General features: G+C 31.3%; 1 protein-coding gene across 2 annotated transcripts; it reads right to left on the bottom strand.

Annotated features, from left to right (window-relative positions):
- Window positions 1–7,514: 7,514 nt before the first annotated feature.
- LOC107850049 (long-chain-alcohol oxidase FAO4A) lies at window positions 7,515–15,898 on the bottom strand. 2 transcript variants are annotated; one of them, XM_047401401.1, is made up of 5 exons: window positions 15,616–15,896; window positions 14,845–15,114; window positions 9,660–10,538; window positions 9,084–9,383; window positions 7,515–8,414 (listed from the first exon to the last, which is right to left on the bottom strand). In XM_047401401.1, the coding sequence occupies exons 1-5, from the start codon at window positions 15,790–15,792 to the stop codon at window positions 8,022–8,024; spliced, it is 2,019 nt and encodes a 672-aa protein (XP_047257357.1). In that variant the 5' UTR covers window positions 15,793–15,896; the 3' UTR covers window positions 7,515–8,021. The 2 variants fall into 2 exon arrangements, with proteins under 2 accessions (XP_047257357.1, XP_016550012.2); XM_016694526.2 differs by having other exon boundaries at window positions 9,084–10,538; window positions 15,616–15,898.
- Between the last annotated feature and the right edge of the window lie 8,449 nt (window positions 15,899–24,347).

Below are 24,347 nucleotides of genomic sequence, written 5' to 3'. Positions count from 1 at the left end.
GTTAATTAAGTTTCATAATTTGTTCTCAAATTAAGGAATCAAATATGATAAACATATTTTTTTTTTACATTTATACATGATATTTGACTTTTTGTTAACTTTATTAATTAACTTGGTAGGCCAATGTTTATAGGATTTTCAAATCAACTTTACCGATAAAAGTTATTTTCAACCACTAATTTATCTTCTTTAAACTATTTTTTTAAAATATTAAATAATTTTTTTTCATATTTCATATTCAAATATATCCTTATTTATAGCCTTTAATAGTTATCACTCTTCATTAAAGCTTTTGATAATTATGGCAAGTGTTATTGTTGGTATCAATCATCATATCTTGTTTTTTATTTTGTTAATTAAGTTTCATAATTTGTTCTCAAATTAAGGAATCAAATATAGTAAAGATATTTTTTTTTACATTTATACATGATATTTGACTTTTTTTTAACTTTATTAATTAACTAAGTAGTCCAATATTTACCAGATTTTCAAATCAATTTTATTGAAATTTTTTTTTTCAACCACTAATTTATCTTCATTTTCATAAATTATTTTTCTTTTTTTTTTTTCTATTCTTTTCATATTCATGTGTATGAACTTCGATTTTCCAACATTCATTTCTTTATTCGGATTTAAAGTTTCTTCAATTTAGTGTATTTTTATTTTTTTTTGAGTCATGTCTGAAAAATAAAAATTTGATTCTACTCCAAATAGGATATTTTATCACTGAATATTTTATATCCAAAACATCTTTTTTTGTTGTTAATTATTATCTTGATTTTGTTATCCTTGTATATTCATTTTGCCACATTAATAAATTTGTAAATTAATTTTTTTATTCAAGTTTCATTAAAACATAATATATGATTTTCTTGCAAATTGCATATAATGGTAATTGTTTTTTCTTACTTAATGGGAATGATCTTTTGTAATAAATTTGATATAAAATAACTTAAAATTTTTGCTTTTGCGAACTTATACTTTGCAATATAAATTGTATTCCGCTATATTTTACTTATATCAAGTTTTTTTTTGGTTTAAAATTGATATAAGTTTTTCTTTAAATCTTAAAATTGATATCAGATGTTTGAAATTATGTATTTTAATATTTTATTATCAGTTATCTACTTATATTTTTTAATATATATATATATATATATATATATATTAACATATTAAGTCTACAATTTCAGAAACAAAAATTTATGTTATTGAATCTAAAGATGATATTGTTTTTATAAAATCAACAAAAATATATTTTAATATCTGAAAACATCATGCAGAAACATAACAAAAGTTTAACATGACTTTATCATTATGTATGATTATTGATAACAGTCTTTTTTCGATCTAGATACGTCATGACTTCTGTATCATTGTGTATGATCATTGATGGAAATCTATCAATCAAGAACTTAATCTCCAATTTGAATTGAGTTGATGTCGATCTTGGGTTGTTTTACTATTTCATTTAGCAATTCTTTACACTTGGTATTTGCATCATACATAATTTCATCTATAGAAAAATCTTTAGGTCTACCTGCAAATATAATACAGATATGTTAAGTAACTAATACTCAATAATCGATAACGATATGTAATTAAAAAATTCATATTTTAAAATTCACAAAACATACACATCAAAAAATAAAAAAGTGATAAACATATGAAATTTGATAATTTCAACATATTTTAATATTGTCAAAACATACACATCAATAAAATTAAAAAAATATAAAAAAATACTAAAACAGTAAATATAATATCATAATAGGTCACTGAGTGTAATATAATCGAATGAAAACATTTGACAACCAATAATCATACACCTATAAATTGATTGAACAACATTTTTTTGTGACTTTCCACCACGTTCTCGTGAATAATTAACATGTCAACATCACATAATTAAAAACAAATATAAAAAATAATATTAAATTTTCTCTGAATATCTTTTTCTTAATCAATAATTAGACAATATATATTTCAGAAAGAAAAGAAAAAGAATTAATGCAAAATATCAAAGTTAATAACCAAGATATACCTGAGGCATCCCATCTTCCTCTATGATATATCATGATTGAGTGGAAATTAGCACAATTCATATTTGTGTGTCTCGTTTTTTATTTTTTGCATACTATTGAACGTTTTTTCTCAATAGAAATATTCAAACGTTGTATGAAACAACAATAACTTGTGGAAGCTTTTTATTGAAATAATAATTTCTGATAGAAAAAAAAAACGAATGTATATGAAGGTGAAAAAAAATTTCGAATTGTTTAAAAATGGAGAAAAAAATGGTTAAAGAGAGAATAGTGGTGTGATTGGTATCTATTAGTTACTATTAACTATATTTAAGGAAGGGATAGTGTTATTTAAGTTTATCTATATTTAAGGAAGGAATATTGCATTTTAATTATATTAAATCTGTATTTTCTTTTTCTGTAATGATTTTGATATGTTTTTTTTTTTTTAAAAAAAAAAAACGAAAAAATATATAAAATAATTTTTTTTTTTTTTTTTTAACTGAAAGTTGCTATAACTTGAAAACTAAAAGAATTGCTATAACTTGCAATAAACAATCAAATAAGTTTATTTAATTAATTTTCCCCTTCTTTTTTACCTATTGTTGGAAATATCCCATTTTATCAGTATTTTTGTTTATATTTTTTAAAAGTTAAGTAAGTTGTTCAATGTTTTCCCATTTTATCAGTATTTTTATTTATATTTTTCAAGAGTTAAGTATGTTGTTCATTGTGTTTACTAATAATATATATATAAGCTGCTTGGAAGCAGGTGAGCTTTTGTCTTGCCAGCTTGCCATCCAACGGTCATTACTCTGCTTTTATATGTGGTAATCTCTTGTTCTCCGACTTAGAATACAAAGTCCCAATCTCAATTTCAATAGGATCGCCGAAAGAAAAGGATGATTCAATCTAATCATTTTCTTCATCGCAGATCTCCTTCTTGTAACCGTTAATAATGCTGCTTTGTAAAATTTCATTTTACACATAACTAAGCTGTTGTTGCAATTTTAAGATATCAAGTTTTTCCTTCAATTTTGTAATGATATCAAACACTTAGCTTTGTCCTACTTCACTAATCACTATTAACAACTTAAAAACGACAAAAGAAATCAGTAATTGAATGTAATTAAGGGTGGAGCTACATTGCAGGTACGAATTCAACGGAATTTAATAACTTAAACTTAAATCTGTATTAAATATTAAAATAAAATATTTGATCCAGAACCTAATAAGAAAAAAATAATGTTATTCAAAACATAACAAAATAACAACCTTAATTTTCTGTTCTTCATTAATTTAGCTCATCTTTTATTAGAAAAAAAAAAAAAAAAAGCACCTTAAGCCAGCCTGTATGGTAATCATGTTATAGTAGTAGGTGAAAATTCCCATGCTCCACATATAATTGCTTCTCTATATTGCAAATTTATTAATTAATTAATTATATTAAAGCACCAACTTCTACTTTGGAAATTACAGTATGTACAATAAAACAGCCTTTCATGAACTTAAAGTAATTATCATCTTGTCTTTTAACTCTACCAACTTCAATTCTTTTTGATAATTACACCAGCAACATTTCTTTTAAAAAACGAACGTTCGATGTACTAAAATTTTCCTATGTATTGGATCTGGTAAAATTGCTGTCATGTGACCAGGAGGTCATGAGTTCAAGCCTTGGAAACAGTCTCTGATAGAAACGCAAAGTAAAATTGCATACGATATACCCTTATGGTGGGGTTCTTCCCCGGACACCACACATAACGGGTATAGCTTTAGTGCACCGGGCTGTCCGCCTTTTTTATAAATGAAGTGTGGAGAAGATGGTGGCGCTTACACAAATCTTATTACTATGATCTTATGAAGGAAGAGGGGTTAATTTTTAATAAATCCTTGGCTCAAGTACAAAATTTCAAAGCAGGTACGAAGAAGTCATGTTAAAAATAATGAAGAGAAAAAATAATAACAAATAATACAATAACCAAAGCAAATCATAACATGGGATAATAATAAATAATTTTTTTTTTTGATCTCTCATTCGATGTCTAATACCAATATTGAAGCTCGACTAATTTATATTCCCGTTGAGTAGAATCCATTCAGGGTTAACGCTCCCTATAAAGAATTTTTTTGAACCGAGAGTTCGAACCGAGAACTCAATAATAAATAATGTTATAATCATGCTCTCATATATATAATTGCTTCTCTAAATAAAATAAACTAAGCAAATTAATTAAAGCGCCAACTTCTGGTTTGACAACTAAATTATGTACAACAAAACAGCCTTTCATAAACTTATAAATAGTTAAGTAATTATCATCCTGTCTTTTACCTCTACCAACTTAGTTATTCCTTTTTTAAAAAATAAATAAAGCTCAATTTCACATGTATAAATTGTTGTGTAATTTCTCTTTTCTAATTCACTAATCTAAATTTTCTCAATATTATTTGGAATTTTTATTTGTTGGAGAAAAATGAAGACTTCATTTGTTGTTTTTCTCTTTGGTGCTATACTCTTTAGCTCCTCTTTCATTGAAAATGCAGCTATGGCTACTTCAAGTAAGACTCTTTAATTTTCCACTATTTAGAAAAAAATTAACTCTAACTAATTGTCAGCTTACACTTAATAAGATACACTAATTTATAGTCATATAAATATTTATTACTTATTTTAAATCACAAGTTTCAAAATATTCTTTTTCTTCTTAAATTTCCTGCTTAGTCAAACAAGTACAACCACATAAATTCGAACGAAATGAATAGCATATACAGAAAACGATCAAAATGTCCTTAAAATATGCAAAATTCACCATATTTTCTCGTTGTTAATATAGTTTGGCTCAATTATATCTTTGCGGTTGCTTTTTTGGGCAACAAATGTCCTTATGAAATGACTTATAAAGTTATATTTGAAGCAACTTGATTGAATTGTAATGATTTTTCTCTCCGGTAATTTAAGGCATCAGATAGAGCACATTCTAAGTCATTTAAAAGCAACTTAGATATCATTTTGTACAATTTAAATTAGAAGTCCTAAGTAAAAATACAACAACCATGATGTCATAAAATAAGAAAATTCACTATATTATTTCAATCGACAAAATATCTATCCACTCCATCAAATCACCATATGCCATTAAATTCCATCAAGTCATTGTATATAATAAATGTTTAATCATTGTATAATAAGTGTATAACCAGTATATACACTAATTATACACTAAATACAGTGGCAGAGCCACATTTGCTCTGGGGTTCATCTGAACCCCTTTCGATGGAAAATTATAGTATTATTTTTATACAATTTTTACATGGTTAAAAGTATTTTTTATGCATATATAGTAGATGTTGACCCCCCCTTTTGACTAGTTTGTATGTATACTTCTGAGCCACCTCAATGAAAATCTTGGCTCGGCCACTAACTGAATATACACTGACAACAGCTATAAGCTATTATAGCTAGGTTGATAAAAGTTTTTAACTACTGCTAAAAATATTACTCTCTCTGTTTTAAAAAAAATGACCTGCTTTTCATTTTAATCTGTTTAAAAAAGAATGAGCCCTTTCATTTTTTAACAATACTTTAATTTCAACTTTTTATGTGACATGTTTAGATCACAAGAACAAAGGACATTTTATTATATTTGACATAACTTTAACTTAAGATCACAAATTCAAAAATCTTCTTTATTTTCTTAAATTCAGTGTTAAGTCAAATTATGTCATTCTTTTTAAAACAGAAAAAGTAAGATTTTTAGATTTTTTTTTTTTTGGTCGATCTTAGGTTATTGTGACCAAAAGTGCACTGCAAGATGCTGGAAGGCAGGATTAAAGAAGCGTTGCTTGAAGTACTGTGGAATATGTTGTGGTTTATGCAAATGTGTTCCTTCTGGCACATATGGAAATAAATCTGAATGCCCTTGTTATAGAGACATGTTGAATTCTAAGGGCAAGCCTAAATGCCCTTAAATATTATTGTGGAGATAATACACTTTTACCAACGGTAGTTGAACCTTCTTCGGTCTCTTTCACGGGTGGGCTTTTATAAATTTTTTATTATATTGAATTGTTTTGGAAAATAAGAATTTAAGTTTTGTTTGATGTCGATCAGTATAAAGAAATATATGTCATATCAGGTCAATCAAATGATGTATCTTTGGGGTAATTCTTCATATGACTTGATAGCTAGTTGAACTTTCTTCGGTCTCTTTGCGGGCTTACCTTTTTTTATTACTAGTACTTAATTGTTTTAGAAAATAAGAGTTTAAGTTTTATATGACGTTGGTGTAAAGAAATATATGTACTATCAGATCACTCAAATGATGTATCTACGGGGTAATTCTTCATTTAACTTGATAGTGTGAAAAATCTTACGCTGATGATGTATAAAACTTAAATTCAGAAGAATCAGCCTCTTTTATTGCACTCCGTAAGTCCTTTGTTTTGTCTTTGTAATTTAGTTTTTTGAAATAAAATACTAGAAAGTGTAAGTGTGTATCTTAGCTCACCCATGGTTGTAATTGTGATTCATATTAGAGAGAAAAAAAAGGAAGAAAATCTATAAATCTATGTTTATTACATTTTCTATTGACATTTGTATTAGTGGATAACATCATCTTGATGCAATATGTTGTATGAGATTCATCGGTGTGATTGAAATCATTGATATTTCTAGAAATAAGGGAAATATTGATATTTCTATTCTTTTCGATTTTTTTTTTTTTTTTTTGTAAAATATTGATGATGTTAAAAATGGGTTTTGGTGGGATGATTAGGATCGTTTCATTCTTAATTAGAGGTCTCGTATTCAAGTTCATGAGAATGGAAAAAATTTTGGTGGGAGCGCTGCTCCGAGAAGTAGGCCCTACAATGCGCGAATTTAAATTTAATCTAATCTCAATACAACAGATATCGAACACCGGCGAAAAGAAAAAAAAAAAGCTTGAACCTTGGAATTTATCTTAAAAAAAAAAATAGACAAACTACTAATACCAAAAGATATACCCATAATTGTGATCTCGGTCTTATTAATTTAATTTATACAAATAATACATTAGTTGTTTGCATTAATCCCTTTGCATTAGTTTCCAATTAATTCACCTACTTAAGTTCTTCTAACTTTGGATATGTGACATTATGTTATTGATGAAAACTGATAAATTGATCTTAATATTGTTTTCATAAAAACAATACAACATAACACTATGATATAAATCATATTAAGAAACTGTTTCATCCTTAATCCTTTGCATCAGCTTCCCATTAATTCACCATTTTTTTCTCTTCAGATTATTATTGGTATGAGACAATATGTAAGGATCGAAAACAATACATTCTATTCAAATATTATATTCATCAAAATGATACAATATAACATAATACGACACATTATAAAACTATGTGTAATAACCATCCAAACAAGTTGTAATTAAGTAAAATTCATCCTTAATCGATTAGCAACCCTCTAAACTATGTGTAACGTTGTCATCATGCCAAATTGATCGTTACATAAAATAACACATTTCATCATTACACAATATATAATTTAACAATACAATACAATACTAAAATATAAGTAACAACCAAAACAACATTGTATTATTTATATAATACCAAGAGAAAAGCATCTAATACCCTTGAACTATGACCAAATTTGTTACAACACACTCCAACTTCATGTAGGTCCTATTACCTCTCTGAACTAAATTTGAGCGTATTTTTGTCAACCTTTTCAGCTGACGTGATACCTTTTTAGATGACGTGATACCTTTGACGTGAGCCCCATTTTTATGTAATAAAGGTGCCACGTCAGCACAAAAGGGTGACAAAAATACGCTCAAATTTAGTTCAGAGGGGTAATAGGACCTCTATGAAGTTGGAGTGTGTTGTAGCAAATTTCACCATAATTCAAAAGGTATACTTATCTCGAATACCAATACAATACAATACAATAGGTAACAATTCATTATCCTCAATCCATTAATTTCCAATTTCCCATTAATTCATCTTCTTAGCCTTAAGAACTTGCAGCACATTTTGTGCTATGCAATAAGCAATAGCTTGGACAGTAACCATTGGATTTACACCAAGTGCAGTTGGAAAAACACTTGTATCACCAATAAATAAATCTTCTATTTCCCATGTTTCCCCTTTAGGATTTACCACTGACATTTTTGGATCAATTCCCATTCTACAACTTCCCATTTGATGTGCTGAACATATTGGCATTGAGAGATTTTTGAATTCTCTTGAACTTTCTTCTTTCACAAAACACTCAAATTCATCAACACTTGATTCTTTTACTTTCAATGTCCTTCCTGTTGTATGGTGAGTTCCAATTTCTTCTGCTCCAGCAGCTGCTAAGATTCTTAATAGCTTCTCTAGACCTACCTGCATTAGTGGTGAAGTCAGAAATTTCGTTAACAGTTATTTAGAGATAAGCATCTAGTACCTCCGAACTATGACCAAATTTTCTACGATGCACTCCAACTTCAAGGGAGTCCTATAACCCCTGAATTAAATTTTAGCATATTTTTATCAACCTTTTTAGCTGACATGACACATGACAGTCCTTCACGTGCCTCGGGTGTTTAACTTCACGCAAGGTGCCACATCAGCATAAAAGAGTGTAAAAAATATGCTAAAATTGAGTTTAGGGTTGTAATAACACCCCCGTGAAGTTAGAGTGTGTCGTAGACTCTTTGGTCGTAGTTATGGGGGTACTGAATGCTTATCTCAGGTATTTAACGATAACATTTGACCTATATCGTACACAATATAATTTTATCACGAAGAGTGTTCAACTGACCAATCTTCGACATATATAGTTATGCTATTGCCTGCATGAGTGCATGTTAGAGCTATTTTTTTATTTCAACTGCGCTGTAAGGTGGTGTGTCCCTAATATATACTACAACAACAACAATGTACTGAATATAGTCCCATAAGTGGTGTCTTGAAAGAGTGGGTGTACACAAATTAACTTTACCCCTACCTTTGTGGGTTAGAGAGTCTGTTCCCAATAGACCTCGACTTGTTTTGAAGGAATTAAATACATACCTTAAGATTTTCTTCATCAATTGGATCCATTTTGTATGATATTGAATATGGTGAAACTGCTTCTCCTGAGCCCTTATCTCTAGCCAAAGCAAATATGTGTGCAGTTCTTGAAAATTTGCACATTCTCATCTTTATATCAAGGCCTGAAATCCATGGCATTACTAATGAGAACATGCCAGGGTGCAATGCTGGTGTTTGTATCACTGTACCATAGCCCGATTCCTCGAAATTCGCAACAACTTTAGACATTACTGACATTATTCCTCCTTCATAGCTCTTTTTATCTGGCTCCGGCCATACCTGAGAATTCTTCACGCTGTCAGTACCGTCTTTATCTGGAAAGTGTCCCCACGCGCAAACAACGGGGTGGATGTGTAGGTTTTTGCCAATTTTAGGATTTTTTAAACCACTTTTTTTGAGTAATGAAGGGGTGCTGAGTGCACCACATGCTACAATTGTGGCTTTGGATTTCACCATGAAAATTTCTTTCACCCCTTCATATTGAAATTCACAAGTAACTCCAATAGCTTTACTTGTTGTACATTTTTCATAATTAATTTGTTGTTCATGGATTACCTCTAGGGCTTCACATTCTTGAATTATTGCACCATTGCTTGATTTCACTAAATCAACTAAATATGTCTCATTTGTCCCCTTTTTACTACCATCTTTACATCCCATATTACACCATCCACAATAATGATTTGGGGGTGCATTTCTTGGTATATTTTCAAGAGGATACCCTAATTCTTCACACCCTTTTCTCAAAATCATGTTTTGAAAACCTTCTTCATCAACCCTATCTTGCACTCCCATTTTTTCGCGAACAATACTCAATGCCTCCTTGTAGAACTCGCTTTGAAACATTTCCAATTCATAGATGTTTGACCAATCTTTTAGGACGTGTGATGGGGTGTCAATTGAGGCTGACCAATTGATCGTTGAGCCACCACCAACTGTGGAACCGGCTAGGAGAAGTGCATTCATATCTTTGGTTATTACAAGGCCATGACCTAGGAACATTTGATCCATCGAAGATCCTTCAAGAAGGGAAAGATTTGTTCGAGCTAGGTAACTTCCTTTTTCTAAGACAAGCACTTTGTGTCCGGCTTTTGCCAGAACACCGGCTATAACTCCACCCCCAGAGCCCGAACCAACTACCACCGCATCACATTCAATGATGAAAGAGGGACAAATTGATGATGAATATCTCTTTTTTAAATTTGGTCTTGAGATAGAAAACCCTAGTTTTTGGAGCTTATTGAAGAAGGCTTTCTTTGGTTGTTTTAGGGTAATGATTCCTTTGTAAAGTGGTCCATATAACTCTTCTTCGTCTTTGTCCGAAAGCTTTTCGGGTTTACTGTTTAATTTTTCTTCTTTTTGTGTCTTGAATTCTGGATCTTGTCCACAGTAACCTATTGCCTTCCATGATGGGTTCTGATTTTTTTCATCCACCTGCAAAAGTCACCAAGAATGTACAAGATAAGGATGAGTTTAACTTGTTTTGATTGAGAAAGAGTTATCTCGAGATAATTAACTTCACAATTAGTTATTCCACCATATATATGAGATATCTTAATATTCCATCACTAGGTGTAAATGGTGGGAGGAATAATTCCGATACTAACTAATATCTTCAAAAAAACATGGAATAAAATAATCTTTCTCTTTATTCCGAAACTATTTATCCCTTACAACTATCACACCCAAACTACATACAAATTGACAGAATAAAAGAACGTAACTACTCCTTAATCTGTCACTTTAAAAAGGGTTACAACACTTTGGATCCATCAATTATTGGTAATTCTGATTTTTTTTTTGTTCTTATGATATTTAACTACGTACATTAAACCATGAAATAATTAATTGAATTGTACACTTTCCATCCATTTTCTTGTGAATAATCACAAATATATCAACCGTATCATTACTTAATTACTCATGCGTTCTTTTAAACTTGTAAGATTACTTCATATCTGAAGGTATTATGATTCTATAAACAGTCAAATAAAATTTATTTTCTACATGAAAAAAACATTGAAAGTGCACATTGTAATTAATTAAAATATGCCGAGTCATATATCACAAGAACCAAAAATAAAATTTACCTATGACTTAAGGGACCAAAAAATAATACTCCTATTTTCCATTTTTATTTAGATAAATGTCTAGATATTTTCCTCATTATACCCACCAACTTGGAGGACTATCATAACTACCATATTGTGAGTTATGATCAATAAAAAAAAAAAAAAAAAAAAAAAAAACTACCCTTAAGTGTAGGATACAGAATTGGGGACCAAAGAATGTCAAATGCACCTCATGACAGAACAAGGGTGAGTTGGCCTTATTTAATTTAATGGAAGAAAATATCATTTTTCATCACCAATTTAGATCTTTTTACCCATAAAATGTACTGCATATATGTTTAATATATAAAGTATATTGTATTTATAATATAGGAAAAATAACATAAATATACATCTTAACTTATTATATTTACACAAATCCCCACCTTTACTAAGTAACTAGAAAAATCTAAACTAATTATGTATCTTTGTTGAACATATCGAGGAGAAATTATGTATCTCGACAGACTCAAAATTGAAAAAAATGTATCGGAAACTAATTATGTATATTTATAAAAGAAAGTGTATCTTCGTTGGATGTATTATGTATCTTGATAGACCTAAAATCAAAATAAATATATCGAGAGCTAATTATGTATCTTTATAAAGTAAAAAATGGAGCTTTCGTTGGATGTGTGAGGAGCTAATTATGTATCTCGACAGACCCAAAGTCGAAATTTTTAGTAATTATGCAAAATATCAAAATTTTCTATAATTAAGTTTCAAACTGTCGAAATTTATGTTGTTCGCACTATAATATATACATAGAAGTACATTTATATATCCTCAAGAAGTTGTACCTCTTGTAACTAGGCTTGAGAAAAAGCCACTTGTACTTTGTATATATCACGTATAACATAAGTACATTTCTAATAAATATAGCTACATATATGTGTGGAGATTATAGCTGACAGTGTGACATGCAGGGCCAATCTAGAGTTCGATCCGGTTATGAATTCACACGAACTCAATAGCTTTCAGGCTATATATATATACATATATTTAAAATTTTACTAAATATTTATGAATATTTGATTGAAATTTAGTTATTATATTATAATATCAACTTAATGTTGTTGTAACAACTTATAAACTTCAAATTTTGGAACCATTCATACGGTTAAAGGCAGGGCGGAGCCACCTTTAGCTCAGGGGGTTCAGTTCGACGAAAAATTATATCATTTATATATGATTAAAATTATTTTTTATGTATATATAGTTGACGTTGAACCCCTTCAACTAGTTCGTCTGAACCCTTTCGTGAAATTCCGACTCCGCCACTGATTAAAGGTTAGTGAAATCAGTGATATGTTTGGAAACAAGGATTTAAATTGCGACAAAAAGATATTATATGATTTCTTCCCATCAGCGTTACTGTATACTTTTAGCAGTCCACTTTAAAGTTATGTTAATGTTAATAATCCTATTTTTTTTTTATTTTATTTTTTGTAATTAATCATTCACGAAAGTGGAAGAACATTATCAGGGACCATGCATGTGGAAAGGATGTCATAAATCTGCATGAGAAAAACATAAAACCTATTTAATGTGTTGGTGACAATGAATGCACTTTTATGAATTAGTTATTTGGCTTTATATATGAAAATGACATGCCATCAAGGAAATCCAAGGAGATGATCTCAAATACTTACAAATTGATTGAAGAGAATAATTTTTTTCAATCCTTTAGGTGTAAAAATGAACATCTTTTCTAAAAAATAAAAGACATAAAATAAAAATAAAAATTTATTAAAAAGAAAACTACAAAACTAGATGAATCATTTAGCCCATAGATAGAGGTAGTACAAACCTATGGTAGGGGTGAGGGTACCACCTTAGGAGGAGGGTGGTCTAGTGCATATTATTTATTGGAAAATTATGTGGTATAACATGATTAAAATTTAAATATCATGTATTATGAGTGTATATTTAGTGTTGTTTATTTTTGTCAAATTTTTTACTACACCACTCATGTCCATGTGGGCAAGGCTGTCCCGGTCCTGGACTGACTCGATCCGATGCAGGCCTTTCGAGTCCCCCTATTCCGGTCCGTGACGACCAATCCCCTTCTACCTCGATCCCCGACCTCTTTTCCCCTATACCATTCCATTTCAATGCCTCAAATCCCGTCTCATCTTGTCCTATGACGGAGCTAAAAATTTTGATGAAGAATATGCAGATTTTCTTTTCAATTGCATTAAGGCCTAAGGGTATGCAAAATTAAATACACTCATAATAGCTAACATTTGGCCTATATACACAACAGAAGTTTTCGATGAAGAGTATAGATCTGACCATCCTTTGATATAGGTGGCTCCGCCCATGGCCGTCCCATGACGCAGCCAAGAATTTGATGAAGAGAGTAGATTTTCTTCTCAGTTGCGTTAAGGATATGCAACATTAAATACACACTAGTAATGGCCAACATTTAGCGTATATATACAACATACTTTTCTGACAAAGAATATATACTAGACCATCCTTTGATATAGATGACTCCGCCCATGATTCTGGCCCATACCATCTCCTCCCACCGGACACCCTTAGGTTGGGGTGGGACATTTAATGGTATAATTGCAAATCTTTAAGTAGGGCTACCATGCAAAATGTGAGTAGTTGATAATCTAATAGCACTACAATATTAAATTTGTTACCTATACTTTATTATGAATACCTAATTAATATAGGTGGATCTAACATTTGGATCCTGCTTGGCCAAATTGTCAAAATCAATTTATTTTGATAAGTACTTCCTGCAAAAAGATGCTTTGAGAAAATAACAGTTTGATATATATTCAAGGGTGTGACCTAGTAGTCAATGAAATGGTTGAGGATTATGAGATTTCACGTTCAAATCTCAATGGATAAAAAAAATACTAATTAAGTGATTTCTTCCCATGTAGTATCCTGTGAAATTAGCCGAAGTACACACAAGCTGATCCTATCACTTTATAGCAGATAAACTTCTATTAAAATAAGTTTACCTTATATCTAATGACAATTTAAAAGAACTTTTAAACTAACCACCATTCACAAAATGTTGAGATTATATATGAACCTTGGAAAGAGATTAACATTTGCTATATTAGATAGTTTAAAAGAATTCTTTCACTACTATCAAATTACCTAAAAGATAATTTCTTCGTATCTAATTAGATGGAATTAGTTATCTGGAAAATCAAGATACCCCTAAACAGTGACTGAATCAAAATTTTCATTAAGAAGGTTCAAAATCGAAAGAAGTAAGCACATGAACTACCCAAAGGGGGTTCAACATCAACTATGTATATATAAAAAAATAATTTTAACCATGTATAAATAGTAAAATATTTCGCCGAAGAGGGTTCGGGTTCCTAGGTCCAGAGGCGAAGTCAGGATTTCAACCAAGGGGGTTCAATATTTGAAGAAAACCTATTCGAAGGGGGTTTAACACCTACGATAGATGCATAAAAATAATTTTAATCATGTTTGAATGGTATATTTTTTCGTCGAAGGGGGTTCAAATGAATCCCTTACCAAAGGGCTGGCTCCGCCCCTGCCCCTAGCCATAAGGTGGCTCCAACCCTGCCCCTACAACATATAAAATTATACGTCTTTTCTTACTGTTGTGCAGATAACTTAAATCATACCTGAGTGAAGAATACAAGGAGAGTTAGAACTTTCAAGGCAACAAATAGAAGCTTGATGAGTTTGATGTTGCTACATGACCATGATTGAACTATTTCTTCTCTTTTGTTTGGTGAAACCCTAGAGAAGTTTTGTAAATATGGAAATTGGCTTGACAAACTTGCCTTACCACAAAGTATTAAAGTTCCTATCCTTGTTGATAATAACCATAGAGCTAATTTGCATAAGTTTAACTTTGGGTGTTGTATTCTTTCACTCATCATCCATGCAAGCTGCAAATAACAAAATATAATTAGAATAACAATTAATTATTAAAGAGATGACAAAGGAGATTTTCTTAAAGGATGTCTCATTAGGGACTAGAGCAATTCTTAAAGAGGTTATTTTAATTATACTACTTTGACCAGTATAATTTTTTGACGAAGAGAGTTCATTAATTTTATCCCTTTGCATCATGTATCTCCACCCCTGGTTGAAAATAGAATACTATTAAGCTATAAATTTTTTTTTTAACCATTTTGAATAATTTCCTTTTCCAATAAATATATTGGCTTAAAAAGGGTGTTCAAGTTAAATTACACTTAAAAAATGTCTAAAGAATTATTAGTACTCCGCAAAGTGTAAGTGTGTAATTGAAAATCCGATTATTACTCAAGAGTGTTTTTATGCCCCTTTTTCCAAAAAAAATTGCAACAATATGAGGGTTGTAAAACAATTTTTTTTTTTCCAAACAAAAACATGGAAAAATAAAAATGAAATTTATGAATTCTTACATGTTGAGGAGTGCGATTCATGGAAGCAGAAGTGTGAAGGAATTTGATGACATTGTCATCCATATTTTTTTCATAATGAAGAGAATTAGCATCAATGGATGGCAAGAAAGTGTCACAAATAGCACTAAGTGAATCCATTTGACTAAATGAAAGTGTGCCACCATTTTGATTAGCCATTTTTCTAAGAGATATCCTAAAGTTTTATATTATTCTTCTAATTATTTGAGAAGAAAATTATTTGAACTTAGATATTTATAGAATAAAAAGGAGTTTACCTAACCTAACCTCAATGACAACGAGAATGGGCACATATATAGGGAGAGGATGTTATTTCTTGTGTTATCTAGATAATAATTGATATCCACCATAGTGGTCCATGTAGAAGAGTATTATTTTGATCTCCTATAAAACTTCTTTATTAGATAGAGCCCTAATATTTAAACAAATACTCAAATTTAGTATCGGTTAATAAATAAGCAGTTCAATTTTGAGAATGCACGTATAAATACGTCACCAAACACTCCAACTTATTTTCAGTGTGTCTCATGCACATCGAATTATGCTGATGTGACGCATGAATTTTGTAAGTGTCTAGACCATGTTGTGTAAATTGACGTGTACCAATGACATAGTAAAAATGAGTTGAATGACTAGATATGTACTCTCAAAATTGGAAAAGGTTAAATTTGAATGAGTATTTATATATTATCTCTTAAATAAATCAAAATTAATGATAGCATGACACGTGTCTAATTTTGCACACACTTTTATCAGCTCACTATGGTTAACTAATGTACATTTTCACCTAATATATTACTTAACCTAATAAAGTATACTATTAGTTTGCTGTAAAGACTAGCTCGATGCAGTAAGTTTTTATCCATTTTTACTCCATTCGGAAAAGAATACTAATATCTTTCTATATTTGAGAATAATTTAATTTTAAATTTTCATTTTATATTTAATAATATCCATATAAATATTAATCTATAAAACTAAATCAACACGCAACAAATTAATCCATTTGTGGATATTACAGTTATATTTCTGCACCATCAAATACTAAAAAAGAGGAAGTGTGAGTTAATTACACGTTGAAACCTCAAGTATCTATCAATTTGTATTGTCTGCATAAAATATTTGGCTTTATCAAAATATTTTGAATTAAAGATGATGCTGGAGAAATGGTTTTCTAGTACTTTATAAAATTTCTTCAGTTTTATATTATTTTTTTACGAGAGATTTTCATTTTTATATACAAGCAATCTTCATTCTTGCACACAAAGATTTGAAAAGATTATTTTTTTTATTCAAATTGTAAGAGGGCAAGAGATCTCATTTCCTCATAATTATATTTGTACAATCAAATATTACATTTGTAATTATATTAAATTATATTTGTATTTGTTATTATTTGTACTGTATATTTTTTATATCCTTATAACTACATCAAATTCAAATACGAAATGACTTTGCAATCAAATAAGTTACAAAATAATTCTTTCTTTTTTAAGTTTCTTGCCTAGTCCAAATTATTTCACTTAAATTGGAATAAAGAAAATACTGTGTAGGACCTCTTATTTAAACTATATGAATTTAAGTCACTAATTTCGAAATTAAATCATTGTGTGTGGGGATCAAAGGCATACACTTTGATATTCTCCAATGTTTTTTTACTTTTTGTTGTCATAAAATATTATTTATAGTGGCCAAGGGTCTAAGATTTAGTAGCCGTTTTGCGATGAGTATTTTTTCACTTTTTTTCAAAAAATTATTTTACTTTAGTGAAAAAAGTGAAAATCACATTGTTTGGTCATGAAACTTCCAAATACAATTTGAAATTGTATTTTGAAAAAGTGAAAACAAGAAAAAGTTGTTTTCACTTTTTTTCACTCCTACTTTTCTCACAAAATTTCAAAAACAACTTTAATTTACATTCATGGTTAAATACAATTTCAACTCCAACTTCAATTTTAACTTTATTATTAACTCCGAAAAATTATATTTTCATGGCCAAATGAGGCCTTGGGCTTTTAAAGCGTAGAAGTTTAAATGTCCTTGACTTGGAAATACACCTTAATTGAAGGTCCAGACTAATTAACTAATTAAAGTTAGACATACCATTACAAGAAAAAGCTAGGACTATCCTACAACCACAAAAATGGAAATAGCCTCAATGATTTTAAAAAGAAAGGCCTTGAATTGTGAATCACCCCCCCCAACCCCCCCACCCCATAGGCAAATCTTCAAAGTAGTAGGTGTTGACTTTGAAGGGTTTTTTCATAGCCAAACGAAGTTAAAAGTTCAGGATCATCGATCTCCAAGGCAATTCTTATAAATCATGTAATAAAAAAATTAAGGTTGTAAATTTAGAGGCTTATAACTTGTTAGACCTCCTTTTAAAAAGCTGAAAGAGGTTTTTTTCCAAATATATTTTTCTTTTAAAAAATTAAGGTATTTCAACAAGCCTTTTGAAAAGAATAAAGTGTGTTTGAAGTAATAAAACTTTTTTATACATAAAAAGGATGATTCCATAACCACAAAAGGAATCTAGTCTCAAGTTTTTACTATATATAGCCTTATTTATCACACGATATTAGAAAAGTCTACGACTATTAGATGGAAAAAAAATTTCCAAATCATCAAGGGTGATTTATAAAAAAGGGTGATTTAGGCAAACCTTTCTTTTTGGGTGATTGCATCATCACCACTTGTAATTTATTTAAGAGGTATGGTCTAGCCTTTTTCTTTCTAGAGAAAAATTAGCTGAGCGTAACTCTCAAGTCTTCAATTAAATAAAATTGACAAGTGGGTCTCACAATATTATTAAGTTAAAAAGGTAAATTAATTAAATAACTGAAGATAGTTGTTCGATAAATGCATTTTCATCTCAATAATTATCAAAGTTGTCTAACAACTTCGCACAATTATAGAACAACTTTGCATAATTGTCGAACAACTTTGATAATTATTAAGACAACTTCTATAATTGTTGAGACAACTTTTATAGTTTTTTTGGTAACAATCACTACTAGAAAAATAGGAAAAACCGACCGTCAAAAACCGACCACACAATCGACCACAAAACCGACCAAATAATGTGGTTGAAAAACCTGTGGTAGCTTTTTTCAAAACCGACCACAAGTGGTCATTATTTTTAAAAATATATATATATTTTTAAAATTGATTATTATTTCATTAAAATAGGAAAAACTAATATTTGGGAAAAAATACCGACCACAAGTGGTCGGTTTATTATTTGTCACACCCCTTTTTGACCAAAAAAATATATGTATTTTAAGTTCGAAAGGGTTTTATTATTAAGGTGACAAAAATGAAAAAAATTTGTTTCGAAAAAAAAAAGGATTATTTACATTATTTTTTCTTATTCAGAGTCACCACTTGGCATAATCCGGTGTGCCAAGTCACCTTTGGAAAATCCTTTTTGAAGCGGTTTGACTCTAAAAACTGATCGGCGAACAGAGATTTCGGCTAAGGAATTCTGTTGACCAAGGGGAATGTGTTAGGCACCCCTCGATCCCGTGGTTCGACCACGGTCGCTTGGTGGAGCGTATCGGCTAATTTGACATTACAAATGTACAAACCACACAAACACACAAAACAAGCAAACAAATAAATCACACGAAATTCAAAACAAACCAAAATAATGTTCAGTCCAAATTATACAATCCAAAATAAAAGAGGTGCTGAAATATAAAACCTATTCTATTCTAAACTAATCCTAAACTAAACTCCACCCGACGTTTTGGGCCTTGATCATGAGCCTCCTTTGCGTACATGCTACTTCGGGGTATTCTCCGGATAAATCAATATAAATCCTTCGGGGTATTCCCCGGCCAAATGAGTACAATTTAAACTTTTCGTGCAATAAAGTAGAAAGTACCATTCACGCACATATTCAAACACTCCAACAAATCGTTATTCCTAAATTTGCCTACCTGACCTACGTTTGCCTATCAAGTTCAACATATCACAATTCTATCATGTTCAACATTATTAATACATCAAAATTAATCAATATTCATTTTCCTCCATTTTTAATCCCCACCCTAATTCATTCTCAACCACATGATTAACCCATTTCAATACACAATCCACCAATTGAGAATAAAAAAAATTCACCAATCATGCTTAGCACATCGCACACCAAAATGTCACCAACAGTTCACATCAACAAACAAACCACGGTATCGAATCACACGTAATCACAATCACATAAGAATTAAATGAAAGAGAATAAAGAATTGGACCTTAAATTTGAAGCTTTCAAACTCAATGTTATTCGAATAAAGAGAGTTCACACCCGAAAACATCGAGCCAAACCTTAACACCAGCAATCCAACTCGACAAATAATGATCCGTTCACCGTCACTTTTCACGCCGTTACTGTTCACCAGTTACTGTTCACTAGTTACTATTCACACGCGTCACTTTTTTGTTTTTTTTTTTGTTGTTGTTGTTGCTGTTGTTGTTCTTGTGAGGAAGATTATTTGGTGATTGTTGTTATTGTGGAGAAGATGATGATCAAAGAATGAGCCTCCTCTTTTCCTCTTAGAATTTTTCTTTTATAATGGGCATGGATTTGTTATGATGTGGGAATTTTGGTGGGTCCCCCATATATTCTTTCTTTGTGGACAAGAAAAAGGAGGGGAGATCACATGGGTAGTTAGGGTGGTGATGGTGATGTGTTATTTTTAATAGGGAGGGGTTGTTAGAATAAGATAAAATTAGTTAGAAATTGTTATTTTTGTCTTTTTGTGAAGGGGTTATCACACTGGTGAGGGCACACACTAAGACGAGGGTAAAATGGTAAGAATGCTTTCGGGGAGGGACAAAATTATGTGTCTACATCATGCCCCTCTTTGCAGTTAAACACAAAGTGTTTTCATACAAAAAAGTAGACAACGAGATAGAATTTTGACCCGACCATTATTCACAGGGAAGAAACAAAAAGAAGAAGGACGACTGAGTTGGAGAGTCGAGTGAGGTCCCGTCAAGGCTCCGGTCCACAGCTCTGTCATTACATCAAAAATGAAAATTACAAGTTAAAACATAAATGAAATTGCAAAAATCCTATCTATACAGCTTCTGTTGAACTCCTGACTTAAGTTTCATCACTCTATTCTTCAGGCGGGCTCCTGACTTGCAATTTCTTCAACTTGTTGCTTGGTTTTCCAATGCTTCACCTCATTGCTTAACTTTCAATTTCTTCACCCTGTTCTTTAGGCGGGCTCCTGACTTGCTATTTTCCAATCTGTTAACTTTCATCTTTTCACCTTGTTGCTTTATTTTCAACTTTTTCAGCTTATTGCTTTACTTTTCATTTATTCGCCCTATTCTTCAGGAGGGCGCCTGAAATCACATCAAAACTAAAAGAAAATTATCCCAAACAAGAATTATTATAAAGAGAAATTTCGTTTGCCAGAAAAGTAAAGTTCAAAAAAAAGAATTAAAATTTTGCCCCAGTTTATTATCAGAAGACTTATGGGAAAGTCACATCATACCTACTTGCATGTTGTAATGATGAATCAAGACTCTGACCAAGAAATGCATCTCTTGAGAGTAAAATTGAATAACCAAGCCTAGGAAGTGCGTCTTCTAAGAATTAAAGTGAGGGATTCTAACTAGAAAGTGTGTCTTCTAGAGATACAAGTTTTAGTTAAAAAGTGTGTCACCTAACAAATGAAAACTAACAAAAAGGTGCGTCTCCAATGGATTAAGTGCAATAACTTGACTAGAAAGTGCATTTTCTAGAAATCAAGGGGACTGCTAGGAAGTGCATTACCCAAAAGCAAAGTTTGAATTACCTAATCAAAGAAATATATCTCCTTACCAATGTTGCTTGAATTATCAACAAGGAAGTGCATCTCCTTACCAATGCCGCTTGAATTACCAAACCAAGAAATTGCGTTTCCTTACCAATGCCGGTTGAATTACTCAAACAAGGAGGTGCGTCTCCTCACAAATGTTTCTTGAATTAACCAAACAAGGAAGTGCATCTCCTTACAAATATTGCTTTAATTGCCCAAGCAAGGAAGTGCGTCTCCAATGTTGCTTGAATTACCAAAACATGAAGTGTGTCTCCTTACAAATGTTGCTTGAATTGTCTAAACAAGGAAGTGTGTCCCCTTACAAATGTTGCTGGAACTACCCAAACAAGGAAGTGTGTCTCCTTACAAATGTTGCTGGAATTACCCAAACAAGGAAGTGCGTCTCCTTAAAAATGCCAATCGAATTACCAAATAAGGAAGTGCGTTTCCTTACAAATGTTGCTTGAATTATCAAAGAAGGAAGTGCATCTCCTTACAAATGTTTCTTGAATTTCCCACACAAGGAAGTGAGTCTCCTTACAAATGTTGCTGGAATTACCCGAACAAGGAAGTGTGTCTCCTTACAAATGTCGATCGAATTACCAAACAAGGAAGTGTGTCTCCTTTAGAAGTGCTTCTCCTTATGATAGTGCTTGAATTACCAAAATAAGGAAGTCTGTCTCTTTACAAATGTTGCTTGAATTGTCCAAACAAGGAAGTGCGTCCCTTTACAAATATTGCTGGAATTACCCAAATAAGGAAGTGCGTCTCCTTACAAATGTTGCTAAAATTACCCGAATAAAAAAGTGCGTCTCCTTACAAATGTCAATCGAATTACCAAACAAGGAAGTGTGTCTCCTTACAAATGTTGCTTGAATTATCAAACAAGGAAGTGCATCTCCTTACAAATGTTGCTTGAATTTCCCACACAAGGAAGTGCATATCCTTATAAATACCGCTTGAATTACCAAACAACAAAGTGTGTTTCCTCACAAATGTTGTTGGATTACCAAATAAGAAAGTGCGTTTCCTTACAAATATTGCTGGAATTACCCAAATAAGGAAGTGAGTCTCTTTACAAATGTTGCTAGAATTACCAAAACAAGGAAGTGCGTCTCCTTACAAATGCCGCTTGAATTACCATGGGTTTGAATACCAAATATGTGCAGCAACATTGCCTCTTGCATTTGTAGAAGTGAGAATATTACGGCCCTTGATGTTTAGGCTTTGAAATCCTTGATTCGAAGGTAGCATGTGTTCCTATTTCATACAAAGAAAACTTGTTAGTTTATAAACATGGTGGTTGATTTGTGGCTTAGCTTTCACGTCATTCTCTTTCCCCCCCGTCACATTTAACCTTGCTTCCAACTATTAACATAGGTCGTTGACTTGCTGCATCATTGACCCAAACTCAGATTATTAAGAGTGACTCTGAAATAAACACAGTATCTCTGCTTTGCCATGCTCCTAAAAAATATCCCTTTGAACCTTGGTATTTTCATGAATTCTCAGACTTGTTTGTTGACAAAATTTGTATGCCTTATTTTGGCTAACAATCATGTCTCTTTTATGTGCTGACTTTTGTCTTGCTTTGTGCAATTGGAGAAGCTGGTAGCAGTTTTGAAATATTTTCTCACTTATTTTGACAAGGACTTGACTCGAAGACAAGAAAAAAAATGACAGTGATTTTTATTTGGACAACTGACCCAAGAAAAATAAAAATAAAAATATAAAGAAGAAAGAAAAGACAATGAATGTCCCCATTTGAAACAAAGAAATGAAAAAATTTATCTAAAAATAATTGTCAACTCTAATGATTATGCCATACATTTTGAATTAATCTGCCTGATCTTTCCATCCACACCTTCCACCAGTTGTTGTTGGGTTAATGGCTTTGAAACTGAGTTGCTTCCTTGGGCCAATTACATTCGGAGACCTTATTCGGCTAGTGGCACCTTGAAGGGTTTTCACCAACAAACCTCTCTTATTTTTCTCTCAGCTCGCCATGTCCTATGGTACCCTTAAGGGTTCACCGAGAAGACTCTCTCATTTTTTTCTCTCAACTTACCATCGCCTTACGGTGCTCGTGAGGGTTTTTACCAATAAGACTCTCATTTTTATTTCTCTCTTGATTCCTTGTGCTGAGAAAGACAGATAGTTCCCAAATACATCATCATATCCCTTGCATGCTTTGCCTTAACATCCCCAAAGATTGATCTGAAGGTCTTTCTTTGGTTGTAACTTGGCTTTTGAATAGGGTTAGAAAGAAAGGATGGCATGAGGCTCAAACTACACTTGAAGTGGGTTAGGACTTACAACTTTTGGAATCGATTCAAACAATGAGGATTAACTCATGCCCCAGTTTCTTTTGACTGGGTGATTCTAAATTATTTATTTGGTTAGACCGAGCCCTTAGTAGGGCAGCCTACGTATCTCACCCCCGAGAAAGGAGAATTAGGTCATGCATAGTCCTGGCAGCTTGTTCTTTTGCTTTGATCTGATTTATCTTTTTTTTTTCTTTTTTCGCTCTTTTCACTTTGCGATTCTTTTTTCTAACTCTATTTTTCTTGACACACTTTTTTTTGGAAACATTTTTGTCTCTTTTTTGTAACTTTCGACTTTATCTTTTTACTCGACACTATTCTTTAAACTCTGCTTACTCTATCTTGATTCCAAAAGAGGGGTATGAAAGAAAATAACACTAAGGCTCAAATGGGATAAATAACAGATGACACAATGTTTGGATAGCAGAATAAATGCCTTCATCATATCAATCCTTGAGAATGCAAGTATATAACATGCAATTGGAAGAGAGAGATGAAGATCATTTGCGACATCTTTTTAAGAAGATTGAGTTTGTGCATCACTACTTCTTCTGTAAACTCCACCTTTGTTGTACAT

This window comes from Capsicum annuum, chromosome 1, assembly GCF_002878395.1.
Source record: "Capsicum annuum cultivar UCD-10X-F1 chromosome 1, UCD10Xv1.1, whole genome shotgun sequence".
In the NCBI taxonomy this organism is placed as follows: Eukaryota; Viridiplantae; Streptophyta; class Magnoliopsida; order Solanales; family Solanaceae; genus Capsicum; species Capsicum annuum.
The sequence above is the reverse complement of the archived record's forward strand: the minus strand, read 5'-3'. Positions and strand labels throughout refer to the sequence as shown.